This window comes from Hippopotamus amphibius, chromosome 7, assembly GCF_030028045.1.
Source record: "Hippopotamus amphibius kiboko isolate mHipAmp2 chromosome 7, mHipAmp2.hap2, whole genome shotgun sequence".
Classification (NCBI taxonomy): Eukaryota; Metazoa; Chordata; class Mammalia; order Artiodactyla; family Hippopotamidae; genus Hippopotamus; species Hippopotamus amphibius.
In genome coordinates, this window is record NC_080192.1 from 7,590,773 (window position 1) to 7,613,769 (window position 22,997).

The window sequence follows — 22,997 nt, forward strand, 5'->3', positions numbered from 1 at the left end:
TGGTGGTCTTAATTGCAACCAAGTACAGTGTGCATTCACTCACTCAAAAACATTCATTGTCAGGTCCCATGCTAGGTCCTGGGACTGCAAATAAACCCTTTTCCCCACAGCTCCAGCACAGGCCCCGGTCCCAGCCTTCCAGCAAGGGGTCTTAACTTGGGGTTTAGGGGAAGACCCTGAATATAAAATGCACAATTTTGGGCTTAGGTTGGAGATAATAAGAGTACTTCCCCCACCAAAAAAATTAAAAAAAAATAAAATAAATTAGAAAAGAGTACTTTCCCCATAGGGTTACTATGAGGATTAAGTGAGTTCCTGCATGCAAAGCATTGATAAATGTGTGATTAAATAAATAATACATTCTTCTGGGAAACAGTCCATAGAATTCACATTCTCGAAGGTGAAGGTGATTTAAAAAAAAGAGAAGGGTGGACCATGAGCCTAGAAGCTGAGAGAGGTTATAAAACAGTGGATGAAATGCAGATAATAAAACATGGTCACAATTGTCTCCAATATGCTCGAAAATATTCAAGCATACAGAAAATTGAAAGAACTGTATAGCTCTGTATTATGCTACAATTGTTAACATTTTGCTGTATTTGCTTTATCATATATTCATCCTTCCATCCATCCACTCTTCAATCTACATAACATTTTGGTTAAAAACAAAACAGGTAATTTTTAACTTTCTTCTGTATGCTCTTTTGCATCTATACTAATTTTTTCAATTGCTATCAGTTTTCATTTAAACACTGAAGTAATTTCAATTTTGGAACAAAAGAATTATTAAAAGGGAATATAATCTACCAAAAGGATTTGGTACCAGGAAACCCTTCATACACATTAGACCCAAATTTAAGCTCGTCCCCAGACACCATCCTTTTCCATCTTATTCAACACTGGATTCTGGAATAGTGCTTTGGACGTAGTAGATAATTATTTGCGGAGTGAATGAATTCTTTTAAGTATGGTCATTTCCCGAGGTTAAAAAAATAGTTAAGGGAGCCCTGGGCTTGAACCCAGGGGGCAATGTGGTTTGAGTTATCTTTAACAGATGATGTAGCAACCCCCTCCCACCAGGGGAGGGGGCAGGCTCTCCAGCAATGTGGGTAGGCCAGGCCCACCCGCCTCTCTCCAGGGGCCCAGGGCCAGCACCCAGTTGGATCTTGGGACTCTCTCTCCACATTCCTCACGTGTCTGACATAGTTCAGGCATTTGTTTTTGATCTGACTAAATAGCAAGTCCGCAGCCTTGGTAGCTCTTCGGGAAACCAGAATAAATATTGTTATTTATTCCATTTACCATTGGCAATTAAGTCTGTTTTCAGGCACAAGACTGGAATGTAACACACTCAGTTAAAGTAAACCAAATTAATCAGAGACAGTCTGCTTCTCTCTTCAAAACATTAAAAGAAAGAAAGAAAGGAAAAAAGGAAAAAGGAAAGAAACACAAAACCGCTGCACAATAAGGAACATCCACTCTCCCCTTATTCTCACCTCACACTCACAAAGTGACTTGTTTTGCTTGTGTATTGAGAAGAACCCCAGAGACCCTTCACCCAGATTTACTTATTGTTAACATTTTGCCACACTTGCACTCTCTCGCTATATATATATATGTATATACACATTTTTTGGAGCCATTTGAGAGTAGGTTGCAGACATCATGCCCCTAATTATTTCAGCATATATTCCCCCAAAACAAGGGCAGTCTCTTACATAACCCAGTATAATAATAATAATAAAAAAGTTTAACATGGATACAACGCTATTATCTAACATACAAATGTTGCTGTCTCAATATTGCCCTTTAATGTAATTCCCCCCCACCCCCACCCCCAGGATCCAATCCAGGACCATGTATTGCATTTCATTATCGTGTCTTTTTAGTCTCCTTTAATCTGCAACAGTTCCTCAGCTTTTCTTTGTCTTTCGTGACACAGACATTTTTGGAAGAGCACAGACACGTTATTCTGTAACCCTCAGATGGGTATGTCTGATGTTTCCTCATGATTAACTTTATACGTTTCTGACCGGATGGTGATGCTGTGTCCTTCTCACTACATCACTGCGGGAGGTGTGCAACGGATGTCAGTTTGTCCCGTTATTGAGGTTAACATGGACCACTTGGTTAAGGTGGTGTGGCAGAGTTTCTCTACTATAGAGTTACTATTTCCCCCTTCCCTCCTTTTTAATTATCAAGTAATTTGTGGCTCTTTATGTGAAAGTCCTCGAATGTCCTTACAATTTCATGGGATAAAAAAGGCGAGGCTTTCCCTTTAGGAAATGGATACCTATTTCTTGCCGAAGAGATCCAGCAGATAGCCTTTAGCGGTACCAGCCTTTGTCAATAAAGTTACGGGAACGTGAACCTTTCCGGAAGGGCTGAGTCGGTCGTGCCGCAAGGCCTTTAGGGAAATGTAGTCGCCTTGGGAGATCGCGGCTAAACGCCACCCAGTGGCGTCCCGGAGAAAGAGCCAGAAGCCGAAAAGGGAGGGCAAAGATTGAGCAGCGGAGGCGCTCTAGGACGCGTGCATCACGGGAATGGTAGTTCAAGGGAGCGGTCCTGCGGCGTCCCGCCGCGCCCCGTGCAGCAGGATTGGACTACTATACCCGAAAGGCCACGCGCGCGGGGGAATGGGAAGTCGGCCTGGGCCTCCAACAAATCAAATCGAAGGAAAGAAACTGCCGGCTTTCAAAATCGTCCTCCTCCGCCATCATCCGCCGCCGTGCGGGGAGCAGGTGGTGTCGGAGGCGCGAGCGGCGAGGATCGCTCCGAGCGCTGAAGGACAAGTGGGCTGGCCCTCGGGGCCGCTGGACTGGAGGTGGAGACCCCGACCTGACCTGACCCGGGCCCTAAGTCAGTCCCCGCCCCGCCGGACTGACGCGCGCGCCCCGGTCGCCCCACGCGGCGGCGCCGCCTGTTTACGGTAGGGTCCGGGTCTCTTTCCTTTTCTTGTCACCTGCCTGGGATGGGGGCGGGGGGCGGCACGGCCCTGGAACTGGGCGAGGAAGGTGTGGTGCCCCCGAGCGCTTTGTGCGTGTCCGCTCCGCCTTCTCCCTTGTGCTCTCGACGGCCGAGCGCGGACGGATGGGAGTGGGGGAGCTGGGGCGCGCTGGTCCTTTTCGCAAGTGGGGATACTGAGGCTTAGGGAGGGCGTCAGGCCCACCCAGGCCGCCCAGCCCGCAGATGCCAGCAGTGGCGTCTCCTTTTGGTGTCGGTGTCATCTGGGGGCGGTGCGCGTCCGCCTGGGATCCCGAATGGGGCTCCCGTGCGGCCCGCCTGTCACTTGCGGCCCGAACTCGCGCCTTGCTCCCTCGCCGCAGTCCCCCAATAGGCCCACACCCGCGGAGGGCCTGGGCTGGCCCCGCAGCCCCCGGGACCGGCGTGAGTCACTGCTGACGCTTGGCAGGAGCGGTGGATGTGCACCGAGAAAAATCTGCGACGCTCCTTACCAGAAGGGAGAGGAGTGTGTATTACCGTTTGTCTTTGCTTTGCCAGTGGCCCTTTGCAGACCTTGGACCAATCAATTCACCTCTCCGTGATCCAATTTCCTGGTCTTTATAGTGGATGGTGTGTGTGTACTGGACTGAGGGATGGGCGCTTTTTCAGCTGAGAAGTTCTGTGTTCCTTTTACGTCTGGAGGCCTCACCACCATTTTTCTAGCCTTAAATTGTCCCATTTCAGAACTGCAAGTGGGGGGCGGGGGCGGGTTTCAGGCTATTTTATATTCATTTTCGTCCCCTCGTTCATTCTTGGAGCAGCTTTGAAATGCCCTGCCTCATGCAGCAGATAGAGTGATCCTGTCCAAACCTACGTCACATCTCTCTCTCCTGCTAGAAACTCTCCAGTGGCTCTGTCACTCAGTAAAAGCCACAGTTCTCAAAATGGCCTTCGTGACTTGGGTCTCTTGTTGATTCTCTTTCCTCATCTGTTACCTCTTTTCTCTCTCCCTCTCTGTGCTCCACCTCACTGGCCTTCTTGCACTTCCTCTAAAGCACCCCCTCTTTCCGCCACAAAAGCCTCTGCATTTGCTGTTTCCTTTGCAAGAATGCTCTTTCCCCAGATATCTGTGTGGCCCAATCCCTGATACCTTCAAGTCTTTGTTTCTTTCTTAATAATACATTCTATTTTAGATTGCAGCCCCCCCCCCAAAAAAAAAACACAGAAACTTCTTACCCCTTTTCCTGTTTACTTTTTTCTTATCACTGTCTGAGACACTATCCTTGTTCTTCCCTGATTACCTGTCATTCCTCTTTGGGGAAATGTAGTGATCCTTTCTGCTAGTCTGCTGAACTACATGTTGGAAGCTCCTTTTTTCAGCGACTCTGTCCTTGGTCTATTGTGATGGTGGCTGTTGTGATGTAGAGACCCCAGGTCTCCTAGAAACCCCTGAGGTCTGGCCACCATGGGCTGCCCAGTCTCCTGGCCAAGGTTGAAACCAGGTGTGCAGCGGGCTGACCTGTGCCCCACCCCCAGAGTCATGCCAGCCATGGTGGTGGGGCATTCTCTGGGATGGATGACCTGGAGCCCATAGCCATCTGTGTCCTGTTTGGGGAACGGGACCCTCAAACAGAGAGCAGCCAAGATGGTCAGGCAGGTGTGTGTTTTGGGTAGACTCTTTGTAGCCATCAGACTGGGACTCGACTGCCATTCACTGGAGACCCAGGAAATAGTCAACTCACGTGGCTTTGCTTGGTGTCCAAGCTGTGGCACTCGGGTTGAGGAGGCCTTGTAGTGAGACGGTAACTGTGCAGAGGCTGAAGTCTTCACCTTTTTAGAACTGTTCCTTCCCTAATGCAGTTTTCATTTCTCCTAGTGGTTTAGCACTTGGGATTTCCTTAGCAGGAGGAGGTGGGGTCAGGTGGCTGAAATGGCTGATGTCCTGCCCTGCCTCCCCAACCTGGAGGCACCCAGAGACTCCTCTCTTAATAAACTTTGATCTCCTCAGTTTGCAGATTTCCAAGGGAGCCTACCAACGTGGCCAACATGGCCTCTGAAGACATTGCCAAGCTAGCAGAGACGCTAGCCAAAACCCAGGTGGCCGGGGGACAGCTGAGTTTCAAGGGCAAGAGCCTCAAGCTCAACACTGCTGAAGATGGTGAGTTCTCGTGCGGACTGGCCCAGCGAGTGAGCGCTTTCCTCTTGCCATCTATCAGGCCCATTCAGCTTCATTATCGTGTGATTTGCCCTAGCACAGTCAGGCTCAAAGGTGGTTTGTCCATGAGCACACGGTGGGCATCTCTGCTGGTGACAGCTCAGGCTGGCAGGTGGGAAGGGCACCATTATCTCTCGGAGGGGCTGTAGGCAATGAGGTGTGACCACAGTTAGCTGCAGGCTCAAGATATAGCCCTGACTTCTTGCCTCAGATCCACCCCCACCTTCACCCCCACGATCCAGAGCTGGTCTGGGAATAGTTGTTGTCTTCCCCAGAGCTGAGGCCGTCATGGAGCTGCCTTAAAACAACAATCCAGGCCCTCTTGGGAGGTCTAGTCTATGCAGGTGAAAGGCCCTGGGAGAGGGATGGATGCTTCTGTCTGTGAACAGGCATCAGGACTGGAGAGAACAAGCAACCAGAATGCAGACCCTGTCTTTCCATTCCTGGCCAAGGCATGGCTGACGCCGATCAACCTGAATCCTCTGGCATCTGGAAGTAAAGGCAGCTACGTCAGTACTTGTAAGGCCTCTTGAGGTTCTGGCCCAACCAGGGAAACTGGTCTGATCTTGCCTGGTTGTCATGGTGTGCAGGCAGGCGTGCTCCCCTCCGCCAGGTCAGAGGCTGCTTGAGTCCTTGGATTGCTGGCAGTGTAGTGATGCACTTTCCTAACGTCTCTGCAGGGCCTTAAATATTAGAGTTTCTCCCTGTACTTTGTCACTTTTGATCCTTGCATCATCCCTGAGGGAGGGAGGTAAAAATGTTGCCGTTTTATAAATAAGGAGAAAAGAACTTGGGAGACTTCAGTAACTTACCAAAGGTCATACAGCTGGTAAATAGCAGAGCTGGGATTTTATCAGAGGTCCAGCTGAATCCCTGTTCTGGTGCTTCTCACTAGACCTTCAGTTCAGCTCTGTAAACATAGATTTGCTATTAGATAGTGGTCATTAACACTGTGTCAGGTAGTCTTAAGTGCCCTACAAAGAGTATCTCAGTTTATCCCCCACAAAAGGCCTTGAGGGTAGGTTTCATCCCATTTTTCAGATTGGGAAATTGAGGCTTAGGGAGGTGATGTGACTTTCCTAAGGCCCAGCTATGAGTAGTGGAGCTGGGAAGAAAATTCAAGTTTGTCTGGTCCTAAAATCCACGCACATAACCACTTCACTAGCTCAGGCTGGATGTGCTCCTTCTCATTTTGGAGGTCACCAGGGATAGCCAGCTGATAGCCCTGGCCTCTGAGGAGCTCCTAACCTGGAATAGGAATGAGGTACGCAGACAACTCACAGGAGGGAAACGATGAAACATTCTCTGAGAGACACAAACAGAAAGCTCTGGGACGTCAGGTCGGGGAAAGGGATCACTTTTAGCTTAGCAGGGTTCAGGAAGTCCCCGTGGATGAGGTGGTACTTGAAGGAGAAAGGACGCTGCAGGCAGGGAAGACCATGTGAGTTAGGCCCAGGAGCTGAGACGCATAGGGTGGGCTTGAGAGGAAAGAAATCAGAGTCTCACAGGGAGCCCAGGGCAGAGGCCCTTGAATGCTGTACTGAGGGGCCTGGTGGCCTAATCGTGGGCCCAGAAAGGGCCTCTATCTTGGCTGGGAGTGAGCGGGTGAGGTCCGGGGAGGGCAGGGGCCTGGGCGGGGAGGCCATGAAGCTGATGATTATAACAAGGCCCTTGTCTCTCCCCAGTAAGTCATTTAAGGACCAGAGAAAGTCCGTGGTACCTTACATGGCAGAGTACCTGGAACTTACTACTTTGTGAAGAAGTAGAGGCTGAAAAGAGAAATCCCTTCCACGCAGCTCATGACAGTTAGTGGTTATTCATGGATGGTTGGGGCCCATCCCTCACCTGTTTTTAAGTTATGTATTGATATAACTCCGTTTGGATTGAACATCAAGTGAGGGAGATAACCCAACTGTGACCCCACCTTCCCACCTTCCTGTTCCTGCTCTTCCTGTGTTGGTGCTTTTCCTTCCCGCTCTCTCGTGACTCGTGACTTTCCCCAGGCTCAACTTGTGGCAAGCACAGTACCTTCAGATCTCTGTACCTGTGTCACTTACACGGCTTCCCTCGGGGCCTTGGCATCTCTGTTGTCTTGCTTCTAAGGAAGGTATAAACGTTCCCTAGAGCAGCCATCCTTTCTCCTGGTGACCTGGCCATTCCCTGGATGTTAGGGGGACTCCCTTTTGGAGCAAGTCTTCCTAAGGGTTGAGAGGCCCAAGTGCCAGCTGAAGGAGGCCCAGACACCTGGGGCTCTGGAGTTGCAGCTCCAAGTGGGGAGAGGGGTTCCGGGGCTTCTCTGCCGAGGCCCTGCATAAAGTCCATGCTTGTGCACAGAAGCAAGGCTTTGGGGAGCAGCACATAGGTTCAGTTTTAGAAAACCAGTCTGAAGCTCAGCTCTGCCATTTTCCCTGAACTCCTTCCTGGGCAGAGTGGTTTCATTCCTTGAAGCCTCAGCTTCCCTTTCTAGAAAATGGGAGGCTCATATCTGTCCAGCCTTTCTTGTTGTGAAATGAATGCTGGTCACTACTCTCTAGCTGTGTGACCTTAGTAGGCATTTCCTTACCATCTCTGTGTCTCAGTTCACTCAGCTGTAGACTAGACCTGACAGTGACTACCTTAGCTGTGGTGGTTGTGAGCAGAGGCAAAGCGAGTCACTTTCTTCACAAACTCATGACCCAGTAAGGAAGGTGGCATTAATAGTCTCTGTGTAATGATCAGGTAGCGGGAGTTCCCTGGTTGGTCTCCTTACTTTCACTGCCAAGGGCCGAAGTTCAATCCCTGGTCAGGGGAACTTAAAAAAAGAAAAAGAAAAAGAAAAACAAGTAGCCATTCAGATGAGTGTAAAGCTGTAGCAGGTTGCACGTGGGACATCAGGGCTGCGAGGCCTGGGGAGTGGAGATTTGACCTAGTTAGGAGGTAGAAGGGTCTCTGAGCAGGTGCTGCTGCGGTGGGAAGAGGGGAGGGAGGACGTGCAGAGGCTTCTCAGGGAGCCCCTTACAGGCTGCAAGTCACACTTTTTAAAAACAAAATATTTATTTATTTATTTATTTGGCTGCACCAGGCCTTAGTTGTGGCGTGCGGGATCTTTAGTTGCGGCATATGGGATCTAGTTCCCTGACCAGGGACCGAACCTGGGCCCCCTGCATTGGAAGCGCGGAGTCTGAGCCACTGGACCACCAGGGAAGTCCCAAGTCACAAACTTTCTGACAACCCTTCTGTGGTCGTTGTAACCTAGAAAGTCGTGTTCGCCTCTTCTCTCTCCCACTCCTCTCTGTCTCTTCCCCACCACGTCACCCGCGACCTCCTGTGCCAGCCAAACTGGATTTGGCTTTTATGTAACCTGTGTGTTTTTTTCAGATTGTAAAATTAATACATGCTCCTTATATAGACACATCAAAAGAAGGGAAAAAAACATATCTTCATTATAACACAGCCCGGGGATATAACTACTGTTCGTTCTGATGCATTTTTTCCATATTCTAGTCTTTTGGTTTTTTTCCTCCATGTATAGCTGAGTTCCTCTTTTTTCCCCCGTAAAGTAATTGGGATCATAATTATGGATGCTTTAAAAGCTGCTTTCTAACCTGATACATTGAGAATATATTGAGCAGGTGCTGGAAAAACACAGACGTCACCCAGAATCCCACCACCTGGAGATAACTGCTTTAACATGTGGTTTCTAGACCCTGGGGTAGTGGGTGTGTGTGTGAGAGAGAGAGAGAGAGGGAGAATGCCTACAGCGTTTTAAAAGTGTGATCAGACCAAGCACCACTGGATAACCTCACTTTTCACTTATCACTGTAACTTGATTATTTTCCAAGTCAGGTAAACACCTGTGTCGCCATTCATAACAATATCAGTGTAACTGTTTATATCACTCACCACAGTGAGTTAACCTGTCCTCTGTTGATGGACATTTAGGTTGTATGGAATTTATCATCGTAATAGAACAGGACGGTAGCGGGCACCCTATACCCGCGTCATTTCACCCTGAAAGCCTGCGTGCCATCGTGCCTGCTGGCCTCTGGCTTGGTGCTGTTTCCCTGCCTGGCCTGTGTACTCCCCTTCTTGGCAGACGCCTTGCACACAACCCACAAGGGGCCCCGGGCACCTTCTTCACCCAAACCAGCCAGTTCCTCTTTCCCCTTGGCTCCCAAGCCTTTCACACATACCTGTTTGAACACTAGTTGTGGAGGGACTGTCTGCGTAGCCATGTCCCCACTAGACTGTGAGCCTTCCAGGTGCCCTTGCTGAGCCAGGGCCCAGCACCCAGCAGGTGCACCGTAGCCCTTGGAGTTGTGAGGGACGAGGCAGTCGCTGGACGTCAGCTCCTGCCTCTGCTGCTCGTGCCTCCAAAAGTCTAAGAGTCTGTTGTTGTTTTTGTTTTTGTTTTTTTTGGTCCCGGGCAGCCAAAGACGTGATTAAGGAAATAGAAGATTTTGACGGCTTAGAGGCCCTGCGCCTGGAGGGCAACACGGTGGGTGTGGAAGCAGCCAGGGTCATTGCCAAGGCCTTGGAGAAGAAGCCTGAGTTGAAGGTGAGGTCCGTAGGGCGAGTAGGCCCAGACTGCCTGGGGACAAGCCTCCGCTCACACCTCCACAGCCGATGCCTGTGTCCACACCATCCTGGGCCCCTGTGGGTGGTCACCTCGAACAGCTCCTCTCCCTCTGGCCTCCCCAGAACAGAGCACTGGCCGGGACCCCTCTCCCTGCGTGATGTGTCTGTTTGGGCCCTGCCGTAGCAGACCCTGAGATGGTGTTAGGTGGGTGAGAGGTTTATCGGGTAACACGTGTGAAAGATAAAGAAGAAGGAGCAGAGCTGGACAGGGAGCGTCTTTAGCTCACGAGGCAGATCTGGGACCTGTGAGGAGGGCCGGAGCCTTGGATTTGGAAGCTGTTCTGACAGATGCTCAGCCCGCCCAGCGGGGAGCTCCAGAGCAAAGCTTGCCCCGTGGAGGAGTCTCTCGTTGGGCAAAAACGGCCAGACCTCAGCTCAGATGCTGCGGTGGTTGGAAAGCTGCTCTGCGGAGGCAACCAGCTAACTGCCTTTCTCACCGCCGAATGGCGAGTTCTTTCTTGAAGGTTAGACCCAAGTGGTGCCCCTCGTTGGCCGACGCAAAGATTCTTCTGTTCTGGTGTGTCCCAAAGCAGGTTCCCTGAACACCAGCCCTTCAGGAAGCCCTGTGAGGAGAGTGGGGTGTCGTGTGTTCACACGTCAGGAGGCTGTTGCTGCCGGCGCCCCTTCGCGGGAATGCCCGTGTGTATTAGCTTCTCAGAGCCTGTGAAGAGCCATGAGGGAGAGAGACCTGCTCTCCAGGCTGCACGTGGCTCTCTCTGTACGAACAAGGCTAGGCTTGTGCTGGGCTCTTCTGCGTGTGTCATCAGCCCTCATGGTGACTCAGGTCCATTTTGTGAGTTAAGGGAAATGAGGCTCAGGGGGGCGGAGTGAACCGCCCAGATCCTGCTGCTGGTCAGTGGCTGAGCCACGTTCACACTCCCACGTCCAGTGCGCGTTCTGAAAGGGAAGGCGTCTGGGGCCAGGGCCACGAGAGGAACGGAGCAGATTTACCCAGGGAGGGCCCCGAGCTGGTTGTCAGAGTGGCCCTCGATGTTTCCCTCAGGAATGTGATGGTCAGGTTAACGGACAGCCAAGGCAGGACTGTTTCTGCTCTCCTGCCCAGGGCCTGTCCTTTCCCTGAGCATACGCTGGACGTTCTCCTGTGGAAGAACGGAGACCTCCTCGGTGATCTGTGAAGGACAGGAATGGAGGAGAAGGGGTTGGGGCTGGGAGGCTGCAGCAGCTGAGCTTTGGCATCCAAGGGCCTAGGTTCAAGACCCGGCGCCACCGCCTTATTTGCTGCGTTATGTAGCCTTGCACTGGACGCAGCTTCTTTATACAAAGGAGTTTTTCCTCTGTGAGAGGCTGCCGTGGTGGCTACACGCAGGCTCATGTAGTGAGAGAGCTTGAGCTGCGGGAGTACGCGTGCATCTGTCACCCTGTGCAGACCCAGGGCCTTGCATCACCCCACGTCGTGTCTCAAGCTTGCTTCAGTGCAGGAAGGAGCCCAGGGTGGGTGCAGTGGCAGGGCCGGAGCTGCCCTTGACACCGGTACTGGTCTGGGTGCAGTACTGATGCGAGATAAGATGTTGCTGCTCCTGCAGCACATGCACAAGTTAGGTCTTGACAGGTGAGGAGAGCGTGGCCCAGGGTCACACCTCTCAGGAGTGGGCCAAGGTTGGCGCCCAGATCCCAGCCCAGCCTCTTGACTGCTCTGCTGCCCACCTGGCAGTCACTGAGGCCTAAAGCCTGTTGCAAAGAGAAGATACCACGGGTCAGAGACAGGGCGTGGCAGGCCTGGGTCAGCTAAGTCAGAACTGCAAGCCAGCCTGGTGCCCTGGAGCCCCACGCTGACCTCACCCCATCAGAATTGGGCTGGGGAAGCTTGGGGAGGAGAGGCCACTGTCTGTTGGGAGGGGCTTAGGCTGTGGCTTCCTGTTCTGAGCCTCAGCACCTTCATGCAGGTGTAACTCACTGAGCAGACCCATGTAGAACATCTCCAGTTGTTAGTGATTTGCTTTATTGGAGGATGTGAGAATTCTTCTGCAAAAACCAGCTTCTCTAGTACTTAAGGTTGGATTTAGTTCATACATTTTAAGGACTGGGTTTCAGGGGAAGGTTGCTTTTCCTGTGTCCCACCCTTCCCAGGTTTGGCCCAGGAAAGGCCAGAGCTGCCAGAGTGGATACTTTGGGTGGACACAGCATCCAGAGTTAGAGGGTAGGGCTGTGTGCTTGGAGCCTCAACTCCGCCGGCCAGCATGATACATGACCCAGTCACATGGCCACTGCCTTTGTGACATTTACCTAATATTTCCTTTAAATCAGCTCCCTTGGAAGTAATTTAAAAGCAAACATGATCCCTGCTATAACTGGAAAATGGCATCCCTTACCATAAAGGAAATAAAGGAGTGTTATTAAATTCTAGTTTGAGGCCATTGCCATCCAGAGGCTCTGAGCCTGAAGCCTGCTCTCCCTTTGTTAAAAAGGCGGATGCGCTAGATAGACATGGGGAGGTGGATGAGACCCACCAACCCCAGCTGAGTGCACCGTCTAGAGGTGGTCAGGAGGGTTGAAAGAGACTTAAAAAGAGAGTAACGTCCTTGCTGCTGGATCACATGTTGTTTCCTTTCCGGTTCCTCCACTGCCCAGAATCATGTCCCTGGCCCACACAGCGTGGGAAACTAGCACTGGGTCAGGAGTCTGGTGTCTTGGTCCTGGTCCTGCCGCTGCCTTGCCAGGGGGCCCGGGGCCAATCCCCTCTCCCTCAGCCTGATTTCCCTCCCGGAGAATCAGAGGATTGGACAGATGGGAGGTTTTCTTGACACGTCTGCTCATCCCCCATGGTCCTTAGGGGCTGCCAGGTCCTATCAGCTTTGGTCAGAGCCGGTCCCACTTTTCACCCAAATTGAGCAGTCTTGTAGTTTTCAGTGGTCCAGGTCTACGGGAATGAGGAGCTGCCCGAAGGCCACCTCCAAGGGTTTCAGCTAACTCTTGTCTTCCTCCTTCCAAAGCGATGCCACTGGAGCGACATGTTCACGGGGAGGCTGCGGTCCGAGATCCCACCCGCGCTGGTGAGTGAACGGGGGTCTCTGCTCATGCTCCTGGTGGCAGGGACCCCTTTAGCGCGTCGCAGGACCTCTCACAGCCTCTTCTTTCTGGAGACCGAGCGCCCTGGGGTGCCTGGGGTGCTAAAGCCCGGCGAGCACAGCCTTCACCTGTGTCCTGACGCGCAGGTGGCCGTACAGGTGATGCTGGGAGCCAGGCAGCGAGGACTCAGCGTCCCCGTGAGACGGGGCGGCCCAGGGACAGGACGTACAGCAGAGACTTCCCAGGGGTCACTCTTGAGCTTAGCAGTTTCGCCCACGAGGCCCGTGGAGCTTGCCACCTACAGGATCACCCCTCCCTCCCGGGCCGCTCCCTCCCCTGCACCCCGAGGTCCCGCTCCGTCTCCAGCCCACCGCACACACAGGCTGCCGGCCCCTCCCGTCCTCCGATACCACTCTCTTTGCTTTGGTTCTCACCGTGGGCGGCTCGCCTCTGCCTGTTTTCCATTTCCCCATTCCTGGGGCTCCGCTCAGCTCGGGTGGGGCACCCAGCCTGTGTGTGTGCCTGCGCACAGGCGCACGTGTGGGAGGGACCGAGGGGTCCCAGGACGGAACGTGGCTCAGGGGAAGGGGGCGGGGCTGGCAGCGGCAGCCTCTCAGCGTATCCCTCTAGTACAGGGTGCCCTCTGGGCGAGGTTCGTGGTCAGCGGTTGGCACGATTGTCCATGCCATGCTGGCGCTGCCTTCTCAGCCTCCGTGTATCTCACCAGCACCGGCGCTCCTGCGATGCTTGGGCACCAACCTCATTTCTAACGCACCTCAGTCCAGCAAACAATTACGGGTCATCCAGGGTGTCCCATGGGGCCCTGGGGGGGCGGGCTCCCTGGGTGGGGGATTGAGGAGGCCCCTAGGGTTGCTCGAGTTAGATACCAGCCTCAAAGGGTGGACGAGAACCAGGTAAGGCTGGGGTTTAGGGTGCAGAGTAAGTGAAGGGATTTGGCTGTCTGTAAGTATAAGGATTTCGAGTTAGAAAAGGAGGTGAAGGAAGCTTACTTGTGGGCTACTAGCTGTGAGCCTCCGTGCCACTGTCTTAACTACATTTTAGCGTTCAATTTTCTCAAGTCTGAAGAAGGTATTATCTCCATATACTCGGGGTGAGAACAACTCTTAAAAACAGGAATAAGAGCATTTGGGGTCAGGGAATGGCATAACATGCAGGGAGGCTGCAGCGGGCACAGAAGGTTTGAGCAGCTCTGGCTGCCTAAGGGCTAGAGGTCAGTTGGGGCCAGATCCCCAGGGGCTGGGCCTTCTCCAGCCGGCAGGGGGAGCCAGAGAACAGCCCTTTGTTGTTGATTGGCGGGGGCGGGGGGCACGTGGGAGTGGGGGTGCTTCAGCTACCCTGTCCATGGCCCGGGCGAGAGCAGTGTCTCCCCTCGTGGACTCCTCCCACCCTGAACCCCCTGCCCCATCCCTGCCCAGCCCCATTTCTGCCCCCAGTCTCTGGCTGAGCCTCCTGTCCTCCGTTTCTCCTGGGGTTCCCAGCAGAGCTCAGCACCTTCTTGCCACATCTGGTCGTGGGCTGAGGCTTGAAGATGGGCACCCTGTCTGCTCAGTCACCACCAGAAACCCTCCCTCCATGTCCAGTGAACCCCCAGCCTCTGCAGCTCTGGCCCCCCCTCCCCCGCCATGAGAATCCCCCTGAGGCTCGGTCCCCCCTCCTCCATCCCCCATCACACTGGCCCCTGTATCCTCTTCTGTTGCCTGGGTCACTGTCTCACACCCCTGGGTGGGGCTCGGCCTCCAGCCTCCCGCTGCCTGTCCATCTGCCCTCCACAGATTTGGGGGTGTGTCTGCTGTTTCGCTCACCCACCTTGAAGCCCATTGCTCTAGGGCTCAAGTTCACAGTTCTTGGCCTGGCTTTCAAGGCTCCTGCCTGAGTTGACTCCTGCCTCTTCTGGAGTCTGCAAACTGCTTGCCCGAGACACATGGCACCCTGCTTCCTGCTTATGTCTCTCAGCTCATGTTTTTAGCACTGGCTGGAATCTTCTCATGTTTGATGATTGGCTGCTCCTCATCCAGACTGATCTCAAATGCCATTTCCTGTAGGAAACTTTCTCTGACAGCCCATGTGTACCCAACCCCAGCCCCAGCTGAATTAAGAGCCCCCTGTGGGGTGTTTAGTCTCATATAACAGGGTCGGCTCTGTGTCTCTGCCGGTTCTCCAGCAGCCTGGGTGCCCCCTGAGGGCAGGGAGGGCCTGGCGCAGAAGCGGTACCTGCCCGTGTCTGTGAAACTGACATGAGCTCCCTCTGTGCCCAGATCTCACTCGGGGAGGGACTCATCACAGCCGGGGCCCAGCTGGTGGAGCTGGACCTGAGTGACAATGCATTCGGGCCCGATGGCGTGCGAGGCTTCGAGGCCCTGCTCAAGAGCTCCGCCTGCTTCACCCTGCACGAACTCAAGCTCAACAACTGTGGCATGGGCATCGGGGGCGGCAAGGTGGGTGCAGCAGCCCCCTCCCCCACACCCCCATCGTCCTCCACTTCCCTCCCTTCCCAGTTCCCTGCTGCGTTTGCGTCCGTCTGAAGTATGTGCCCTTGGCCACCCACCGTCTGGAATGGTTGGCCTGTTGTTTTTCTCTTCAAAGGAGAAGGGCCTCAAAGGCAGCAGCCTGTGGCCGGTGGGGAGAGGAGATGGAGTCTGTGAGGTTGGAGTTGCCAAGCAACCATCCTCAGTTCTTGTGTTGCCTTGGCAACACAGGCAGTATTGCATACGTGCTCCGACCTGCTGGCTCTGCAGAACGCAGGGCTTGGGCATCACTGGACCTGCTGTGCCCTCAGAACAGCTGGCAGAGCCACCTGAGGCCTGGTGTGTGGGTGTGGGGGAGTCCATCCAGAAAGAGAAACCACTCAGGGAGGCCGGGCACAGCTCAACTTCGTTCCTGGCCAGGGCCTTGCCCAGGGCTCCTCCCCTGTCCTGCCAGCAAGTCAGGCTGGCCAGTGTAGAAAGGTGCCGAGGGAGGCTATCCCTGTTTATTCTCTTAGTCCATTCTGGCTGCTTTAGGCCCAGCTTCTAGAAAGGCTGAGCTCCAGGCTGCATTCCCATCCTCCTTCCCTCACGTCCTGACCAAAAGGAGCGAAGGGCCAGGACATAGGAACTGACAGCGCATGGGGGCGTGTGCTACGTGCGCTTCCTTAAACCTGTCATCCTTATTGAAAGGTAGGTGATGCCGTCCCCTTTTTCAGTCAGCGACACTTGGACTTAGAGATCTTTGGTTGAGCGTCCCAGATGACGTGGCCAGCGTAGGACAGGTGTGGAATTTGAACCTACATCCCCAAAGCCGGTCAGAGCAGCAGGAGGAGTCTGTGGGATGCTCGCAGTGGCCCAGGCTCTCGAGGGGCCAGAGTGGCCTCCCTGCAGACAGTCTGTCGCCTCCTGTCCATGGGAGGGAGAGCAGGTCACAGCCAACACTCTCCTGTCTCAGCTGACACTCCTCCAGTCTAGGGGGCAACAAGCTGTGTGTTAAGACATAAAAATGTTTGCCTCAGCACAGAAGACAGGTCCAGCCCAACCCAGAGGGGGATGTGCTGGGAGAGCGACCTCTGCAAAGATTCCTCGAGGCTGGTCTACAGCAGAAGTCGGTGGTTTCTGCCCTGAGCACACACACGACCCACCGCCGTCATGGAGTCCGGCTGGTGGGGTCCCGTGTCCCGTATGTGCCCCAAACACTGAGCTGTGTGCAGCCAACCTGACCCAGCTGCCAGTCACAGCGCCGCCACATCTTTGCTCTGGGACCTTGGCCAATTCACGTACCTCCCTGAGTCTTGGCTTTCTCATTGTAGAGTAAGGCCAACACCACCTGCCTCCCTGGCTCGTTTTGAGGGTGAAACGAGATGTGACAGTACCTTTGCTGAGAGTGCTCAGGACCCAGAAGGTGCTCTATAAGTGTTATTTCTCTCCTGCTGCACTTCCCATGAATCTGACAGTAAAGTGAGCTGACTGTGAAGCCCCTTCCCCAGGACCTGTCTTAAAGCTGGCAGCTCAGTGTTGGTGTCTCCCTTCCGCCAGGTTCGGGCTCCCCATCTCTGTCATGGGGCTAGACCCCGTGGGGGTGACGGGACACACACACACAGTGGCGGATGTCGAAGCTCTTGTCCCTGTGAGGTGCCGGGTGCGGGCGAGGTACGGCTGCTGTGCTGCTCAGCAGTGCTTCGTCCCCACATCCACCACCCGTGGGTGGCGCGGCACGTTGAAGACCAGGGCCTCCTGCCTTAGGCCCGGGCCCTTTCCTTCCCCGCCCCCAGATCCTGGCAGCAGCTCTGACTGAGTGTCATCGGAAATCCAGCGCCCAGGGCAAGCCGCTGGCCCTGAGGGTCTTTGTGGCTGGCAGAAACCGCCTGGAGAACGACGGAGCCACCGCCTTGGCAGAGGCTTTTGGGGTGAGTGGCTTCTGCCCAGGCAGCCCATTAGACTTGCCCCTGAGCCAAGGAGGAGGGCAGGAGCAGGGGCAGTGGCCGGGACGAGGTGTGCTCGGGTGTCCTTGTGCCCTCTCCTCCCTGCTCTCTCCTCCCCGCTGCTCCAGGACACCCCTGAGTCTGGTAGTGAGAGGGCCGCGCCTGGCTCACGGGCTAGGAACTTTGGGGTCTGTCTCCCTCTTCTCTCAATTTAAACGTTTTCTTTGGCAAACATTCTAGCAGCGTTAACCATGCTCAGGCCAGGGCGGCGGCCCCCAGGGTCCTGCTACTTCCAGCACTCCACCTGCCTCAGGGGAGCAGACGTTTCTGGGGCCGGGGGGCTTTGTGTCTTCCTGGTCCCCTGGCTGCAGCAGGACTCCAGCTTCCTCCCCTGGAGCTGGCGGAGCCCGGTTGCCTCGTAGACGCGGGCACGTTGAGGCACCCTCCCTGCACCCCGCCCTTGGCTGCTGTCCTCCACGTGCTGGCACAGCGTACGTCGTGCTCTTGCCGGGCCTTCTGCGGGCACCCTCGGTGCTCTTAGAGGCGGGGTGTTGCCTAACGTGGGTCCCTGGGATCCTACTGGTCTGTGGATAGGATTCAGGGAGTCTTTGAAGCTGGCTGGGGGGACATCGCGTGATTGTTATAACCACCAGGGCTAAAGCATAATTACTTTGCATGGCGAACATAGACAGTAAACCCCAGCAGCTTTAGACATTCCTGTGACTTTGTTACTAGGAGAGATCACAGATGTTTTCACATCAGATAATAGTTGTTATGGATAGATAGACGTATTTGTTTCTCATACATTAAGGTTACAGGTATGGTACACCTAGGTCTTGTTATTCATTGCCTTAAGAGGTACATGTATTACTACAGCACACATTTGGGCAGTTTCTCTAAATATTTTGATAATTGTTTTCTGATTGAATTTGTTATCCTATATAATTTAGTTTTTTTTTTTTTTTTTTTTTTTTCACTATTTTTTTTTTTTTTTTTTTTTTTTTGGGCACACGGGCTTAGTTGCTCCGTGGCATGTGGGATCTTCCTGGAGCTGGGATCGAACCCATGACCTCTGCATTGGCAGGCGGATTCTTAACCACGTGACCTCTGCATTGGCAGGCGGATTCTTAACCACCGCGCCACCTAGGAAGCCCAAATTTTACTTTTCCTCACATTTTTTGAGAGGATTTTTTTTTTTGGCACATGGGCTTAGTTGCTCCGCGGCATGTGGGATCTTCCTGGAGCAGGGATCAAACCCGTGTTCTCTGCATTAGCAGGCGGATTCTTAACCACTACGCCACCTAGGAAGCCCTATAATTTAGTTTAAAATTTAAAAATACCCTGAGCAGGGAGCCCTGGGGCTTTACCAGATTGCACAGAAAATGTTAAGAGGACCTGACTTGTGCCTCAGTTGGGCTGCCTGTATTTATTTGTGAACCCCCATTCTGTGCTGGGCGCCCAGAGACATCAAAAGGTGCCTGGGTACAGTTATGCCAGGCTTGTCCTCAGTCCCAGGTAGCAGTGGAGATTGGGACGTGGGCCTCTCCTTGAGATCTTGGGGGCTGTCGGGGTGCAGACAAGGAGGTGACTTCGCTACTCCAGAGTGTTGAACGCCAGGATAGAGGAAGGATGAGGTGCTCTGGGGACAGAGAGGGAAAGCCCTGGATCATGCTGGGGGGTTTGGGTGGGGCAATCCAGGAAGTCTTCCTCGAGGAAGAGGCATCCAAGATGAGAGCTGTCGAAGGCAATAGGAGTCAGCCTATCAGAAAAACGTCAACGAAATAAGACGGAGTGTTCCAGGCAGAGAAAAGGAGGCATCAAAAGGCTGGAGTGAGAAAGGGCCACCTAGGTTAGGGAAGACCCTCCTCATCTCCAAAAAAGGACGTGGCATGTGGGACGCCAGTCATATCATGTAAATAAGGCAGTAGGGCCCCAAGAGAGAAAGGCCAAGCAGACCTGCGTTATGTAGAGCAGAGCCAGGGCTGACTGTCAGGCCAGAGCCCAGGGTCCCCACCGTGCAGAAGGTACCAGACTAAGACACCTGTGCTCAGAGCTGTGTGACCCTGGGCAAGTTACGTAGCCCCTCGGATGCCTGGTCGTCTCTGTCTGGTGGTGATCCTAATCCCAGGAGGTGTGGAGAGCATCAGATGTGGTCACGCCCCGAGGTGCGCTTTGCCATCTCTGCCCCAAACATTCATAGATGAGCCCCTCCGGCGTCTGGTGTGAGTGCTGCCCTCCTGCCTATGGGATGTCCCCCGGCCTCGGGAGCCCACCTCTCTCCCTCTTGCCCCTTGCAGATCATCGGGACACTGGAGGAGGTCCACATGCCACAGAACGGGATCAATCACCCTGGTGTCACTGCCTTGGCCCAGGCATTCGCCATCAACCCCCTGCTGCGGGTCATCAACCTCAATGACAACACCTTCACTGAGAAGGGCGCCGTGGCCATGGCCAAGGTGAGAGGGCGCGGCAGGACCAGAGCAGGCCCTATAGACCGGGTTTGGCCGCTGCCTTTGTGGTGGACCCATCGGCAGGTGGCTGTTCTTCCCCCACCGGCCCACCCGGTGTATGTCCCGTGGGTTCAGCCACGAGAACATCCAGAGCGGGGCATATGTCACAAGCTAGCCTGTGCCCCTTTGGGCAGCTCTGCGTGTCCGTACTGCCCCATCCTAGCAGCTCGGACTCCACAGCTCCCATCAACCTCACAGGGCTCCATGACCCCACAGGAGTCTGGTAGGCCTGCTGTAGGTGTTAGCAGAGACGTGTGCAGGTGTCAGGGAGCACACAGGAAGTTCCAGCCAAGATGCAGGGCAGGCTGCCTGGAGGAGGTCACATTTTGGCCAATTTCTCCAGCACAAGTGAAGTTTGTCTGGACAAGTGTTTCAGGTAGAGGGGTCGGCGGCACGTGGGAGGCCTAGAGACAGGAGGGAGCCCTGCTCTGTTGGTCCTGGTGTGAACAGGCCAGGGTTCAAGGTGTGTTTGAGGGCTGGGGGAGGCAAGACTTTGTGGCCTTGCTGACTCCTTGAGGCCTTCTCCTGTGAGTAGCAGGGAGCCACTGAGGAGGCTTAGCCAGAGGCCAGGAGGCCCCCCGGGGCCAACAAGAAGAGCTGATGAGGTGGCCAGCCTGGATGCAGAAGAGGACAGGGTGGTGACCAATGTGGGGTGTGACGCCCGCTCAAGGAGGACCCTTACCCTGGTCCTCACCTCCTCCCCACAGACGTTGAAGACCTTGCGGCAGGTGGAAGTGATCAACTTCGGGGACTGCCTGGTGCGCTCCAAGGGTGCCGTCGCCATCGCAGATGCCATCCGCGGGGGCCTGCCAAAGCTGAAGGTGCTGGCTGGCTGCCTGTGTCCTCCCTCCGGGGTCCAGGCTCCCCCACGCTCGGGCGACAGCTGTGCGGGCCTTGTGGCTGTGGGGGGAGGGGGCAGGGTTCTAGCCTTTAAAGGCAGGGGGGCCTGGGTTTATGATAAGTCCGGTTCTTCCACACGCTCCCCCTGTGGCTCTGTGTGCGTCTCTTCCCCTCTCTGAGTCGCAGTTTTTCACTTTCCAAAGAGGAGGAGGAGGGTGAGGTGGGTGGTTGCAGGCTCGTGGAAGCGAGCGTATTCGGGACCTGCACGTGAACACGTCCCTGTGTCATGGTGATGTCCTGCCCGGCTGGAGGGCAGAGCCTGCCTCACACCCTCCCTTGGGGGAAACGGAGGCTTCGGAGCAGCAGCTGGCCTCCTGGCCCGTGTTTCTTCCTGCATCGACCCCTTCCTGTTATGTTTTAGGAGCTGAACTTGTCATTTGGTGAAATCAAGAGAGATGCTGCTCTGTCTGTTGCCGAGGCCGTGGCGGACAAGGCGCAGCTCGAGAAACTGGACCTCAACGGTAATGGGGGTGGTGGCCTTGGCACAGGCCTGCCAGGCGAGCCCCGGCCCCGTCCTGACCCTCCCTTCCCTCCCCTGCGAGCAGGCAACACTCTGGGGGGAGAAGGCTGCGAGCAGCTCCAGGAGGTGCTGGACGGCTTCAACATGGCCAGGGTACTGGCATCCCTCAGGTAGGGAGGCTTACATCCGTGGCTCCTTCGTTACTGCTTTCATTCATTCAGAAAACACTGGGTGAGTCCCTGTGACGTGCCAGCCCCGTGCTGGGCATTAGGGATGTGACAGCCAGACCGTCGAGGTTTCTGACGCGTGAGACCTTGTTGCCATGGGCGAGGGATCAGGGAATGAAACGGAATATTCAAGTTGTCACGTCAAGCAAAGGGGCATTTGGGGGCTGAGAACGGTCACCCTTTAGAGCAGGTGAGTCGGGGGGGCCTCTGGAGGGATGGCCTTTGATCTGACGTGACGGACGAGGTGGGGCAGCAGTGCTGGAGGACACGGTAGCCATGGGGGTCGGCTCGGCATTGTTCCTGAACCAGCCTCAGAGCGCGACTGTGGAAGGAGGAGATTGACACAGGAGAGCGGGGCTTCCTGGGTTTGCAGAGGCAGGGGCAGCGGTGCCAGGGGAGGCCTCCTCCCTCTGGGTGGGAGTTGGTTCCGCCATCAGCACCCATCTCCACCTGCCTCTCTCGTCTCTAGGTTGGCTTCACTCGTGTGTCAGGTCCTTGGTGGTGTCCCGTCAGGGCCAGGCCCTGTGCTGCTCCTGGGAGCGAGTCCAAGATGGGCCCAAGGGGCTCCAGTCCAGGGGAGCTGGAACAGGCTTCCTCAGCGGCAGTCTGCCCCCACCTTCCCCCTTAACCGTGGTAGCCTCCTGTGGTTAGCAAGATGCGGGTGGCACAGTCCTGGGCGCCTCAGCCTGGGCAGTGTTCCTGCCAGGCCCTGGGCCCCAGCTGTGACAGACCGCTCTTCCTTTCCTCTGTCTGCCCAGTGGGACGGTGGATTCCTTTGGGATGGGGCGAGGCCGAGCTCCTCCTCGTCCGCAGCACGGGCTTCCCTGGGTGATGAGCAGCGAGCGACGGGCCCCCTGGTGACGCCGCGTGTCCCCACCCTGGCAGCTGCTGTTCCCCTTTCCCTGCGCAGGCTTCTGCCCAGCCGGGGCCCGTGGGTTCTCGGAGCCATCGTGGGCCACGGGGCAGGGAGGGTCTGCTTTAGCCAACCCTCCCGTCTGCAGTGATGACGAGGGCGACGATGACGAGGAGGAGGAGGAAGAAGAGGAGGAAGAGGAGGAAGAAGATGAAGAAGAAGAGGAGGAGGAGGAAGAGGAAGACGAGGAGGAGGAGGAAGAGCCACAGCAGGGAGAGCAAAGAGAGGAGTCAGCCACACCATCCAGGAAGATCCTGGACCCTAACAGTGGGGTGAGTTCCGTGTTTACCACGTCAGATCCTGAGACATCTTCACGGGGCTGATGGGTGTGGGAGCCTCGGAGGCTCAGTGACTGCAAGCTAGTTTTGACTACACACTCCTGTGTGGAAAAGAGGACGTTGTCCCAATGTATTTGTTTGTATTTACCTCAGTTTGGGTGTGTTCATTCACGTGTAAGATATGACACATACAGTGCTGCCACATTATGTGCAGTTGACTCTTGAACACCCGGGTTTGAACTGCGTGAGTCCACTTATATACGGGCTTTTGTCCGTAACTGCGTACTGCAGTGCTGCCTGCAGCCACGGGTGCGGAACCGCGGGTACAGAGGGCCGATTAAAGGTATACGTGGATTTTCCACTGTGCTGGGAATATACAAGTATTTCTAAAAGAAGAGAGTAAAAAATAAGCATAAATAGAAATTCTTTTTCCTATCCACTTTGGTGACCCATAGGGATGGCCCTCCTTCTGGAGAATGAGGCTGGCTCAGTGACC

At 54.6% G+C, this 22,997-nt stretch overlaps 1 protein-coding gene across 3 annotated transcripts in view; it reads left to right on the plus strand.

The window, feature by feature from the left end:
* RANGAP1 (Ran GTPase activating protein 1) overlaps positions 1–22,997 on the plus strand; it is a 33,005-nt gene that overhangs the window by 3,335 nt on the left and 6,673 nt on the right. The window contains exons 3-14 of one of the 3 annotated variants that reach the window (XM_057741727.1): positions 2,283–2,929; positions 4,952–5,101; positions 9,568–9,695; positions 12,727–12,786; positions 15,079–15,258; positions 16,828–16,941; positions 17,064–17,198; positions 19,511–19,669; positions 20,431–20,544; positions 20,985–21,084; positions 21,169–21,253; positions 22,312–22,495. In XM_057741727.1, coding sequence (XP_057597710.1) covers positions 4,990–5,101; positions 9,568–9,695; positions 12,727–12,786; positions 15,079–15,258; positions 16,828–16,941; positions 17,064–17,198; positions 19,511–19,669; positions 20,431–20,544; positions 20,985–21,084; positions 21,169–21,253; positions 22,312–22,495 — 1,371 coding nt within the window. In that variant the 5' untranslated portion in view covers positions 2,283–2,929; positions 4,952–4,989. Of the gene's footprint in view, positions 1–1,307; positions 2,930–4,951; positions 5,102–9,567; positions 9,696–12,726; positions 12,787–15,078; positions 15,259–16,827; positions 16,942–17,063; positions 17,199–19,510; positions 19,670–20,430; positions 20,545–20,984; positions 21,085–21,168; positions 21,254–22,311; positions 22,496–22,997 lie in introns of those variants that run through there. The other 2 variants (XM_057741728.1, XM_057741729.1) reach the window with 2 other exon arrangements.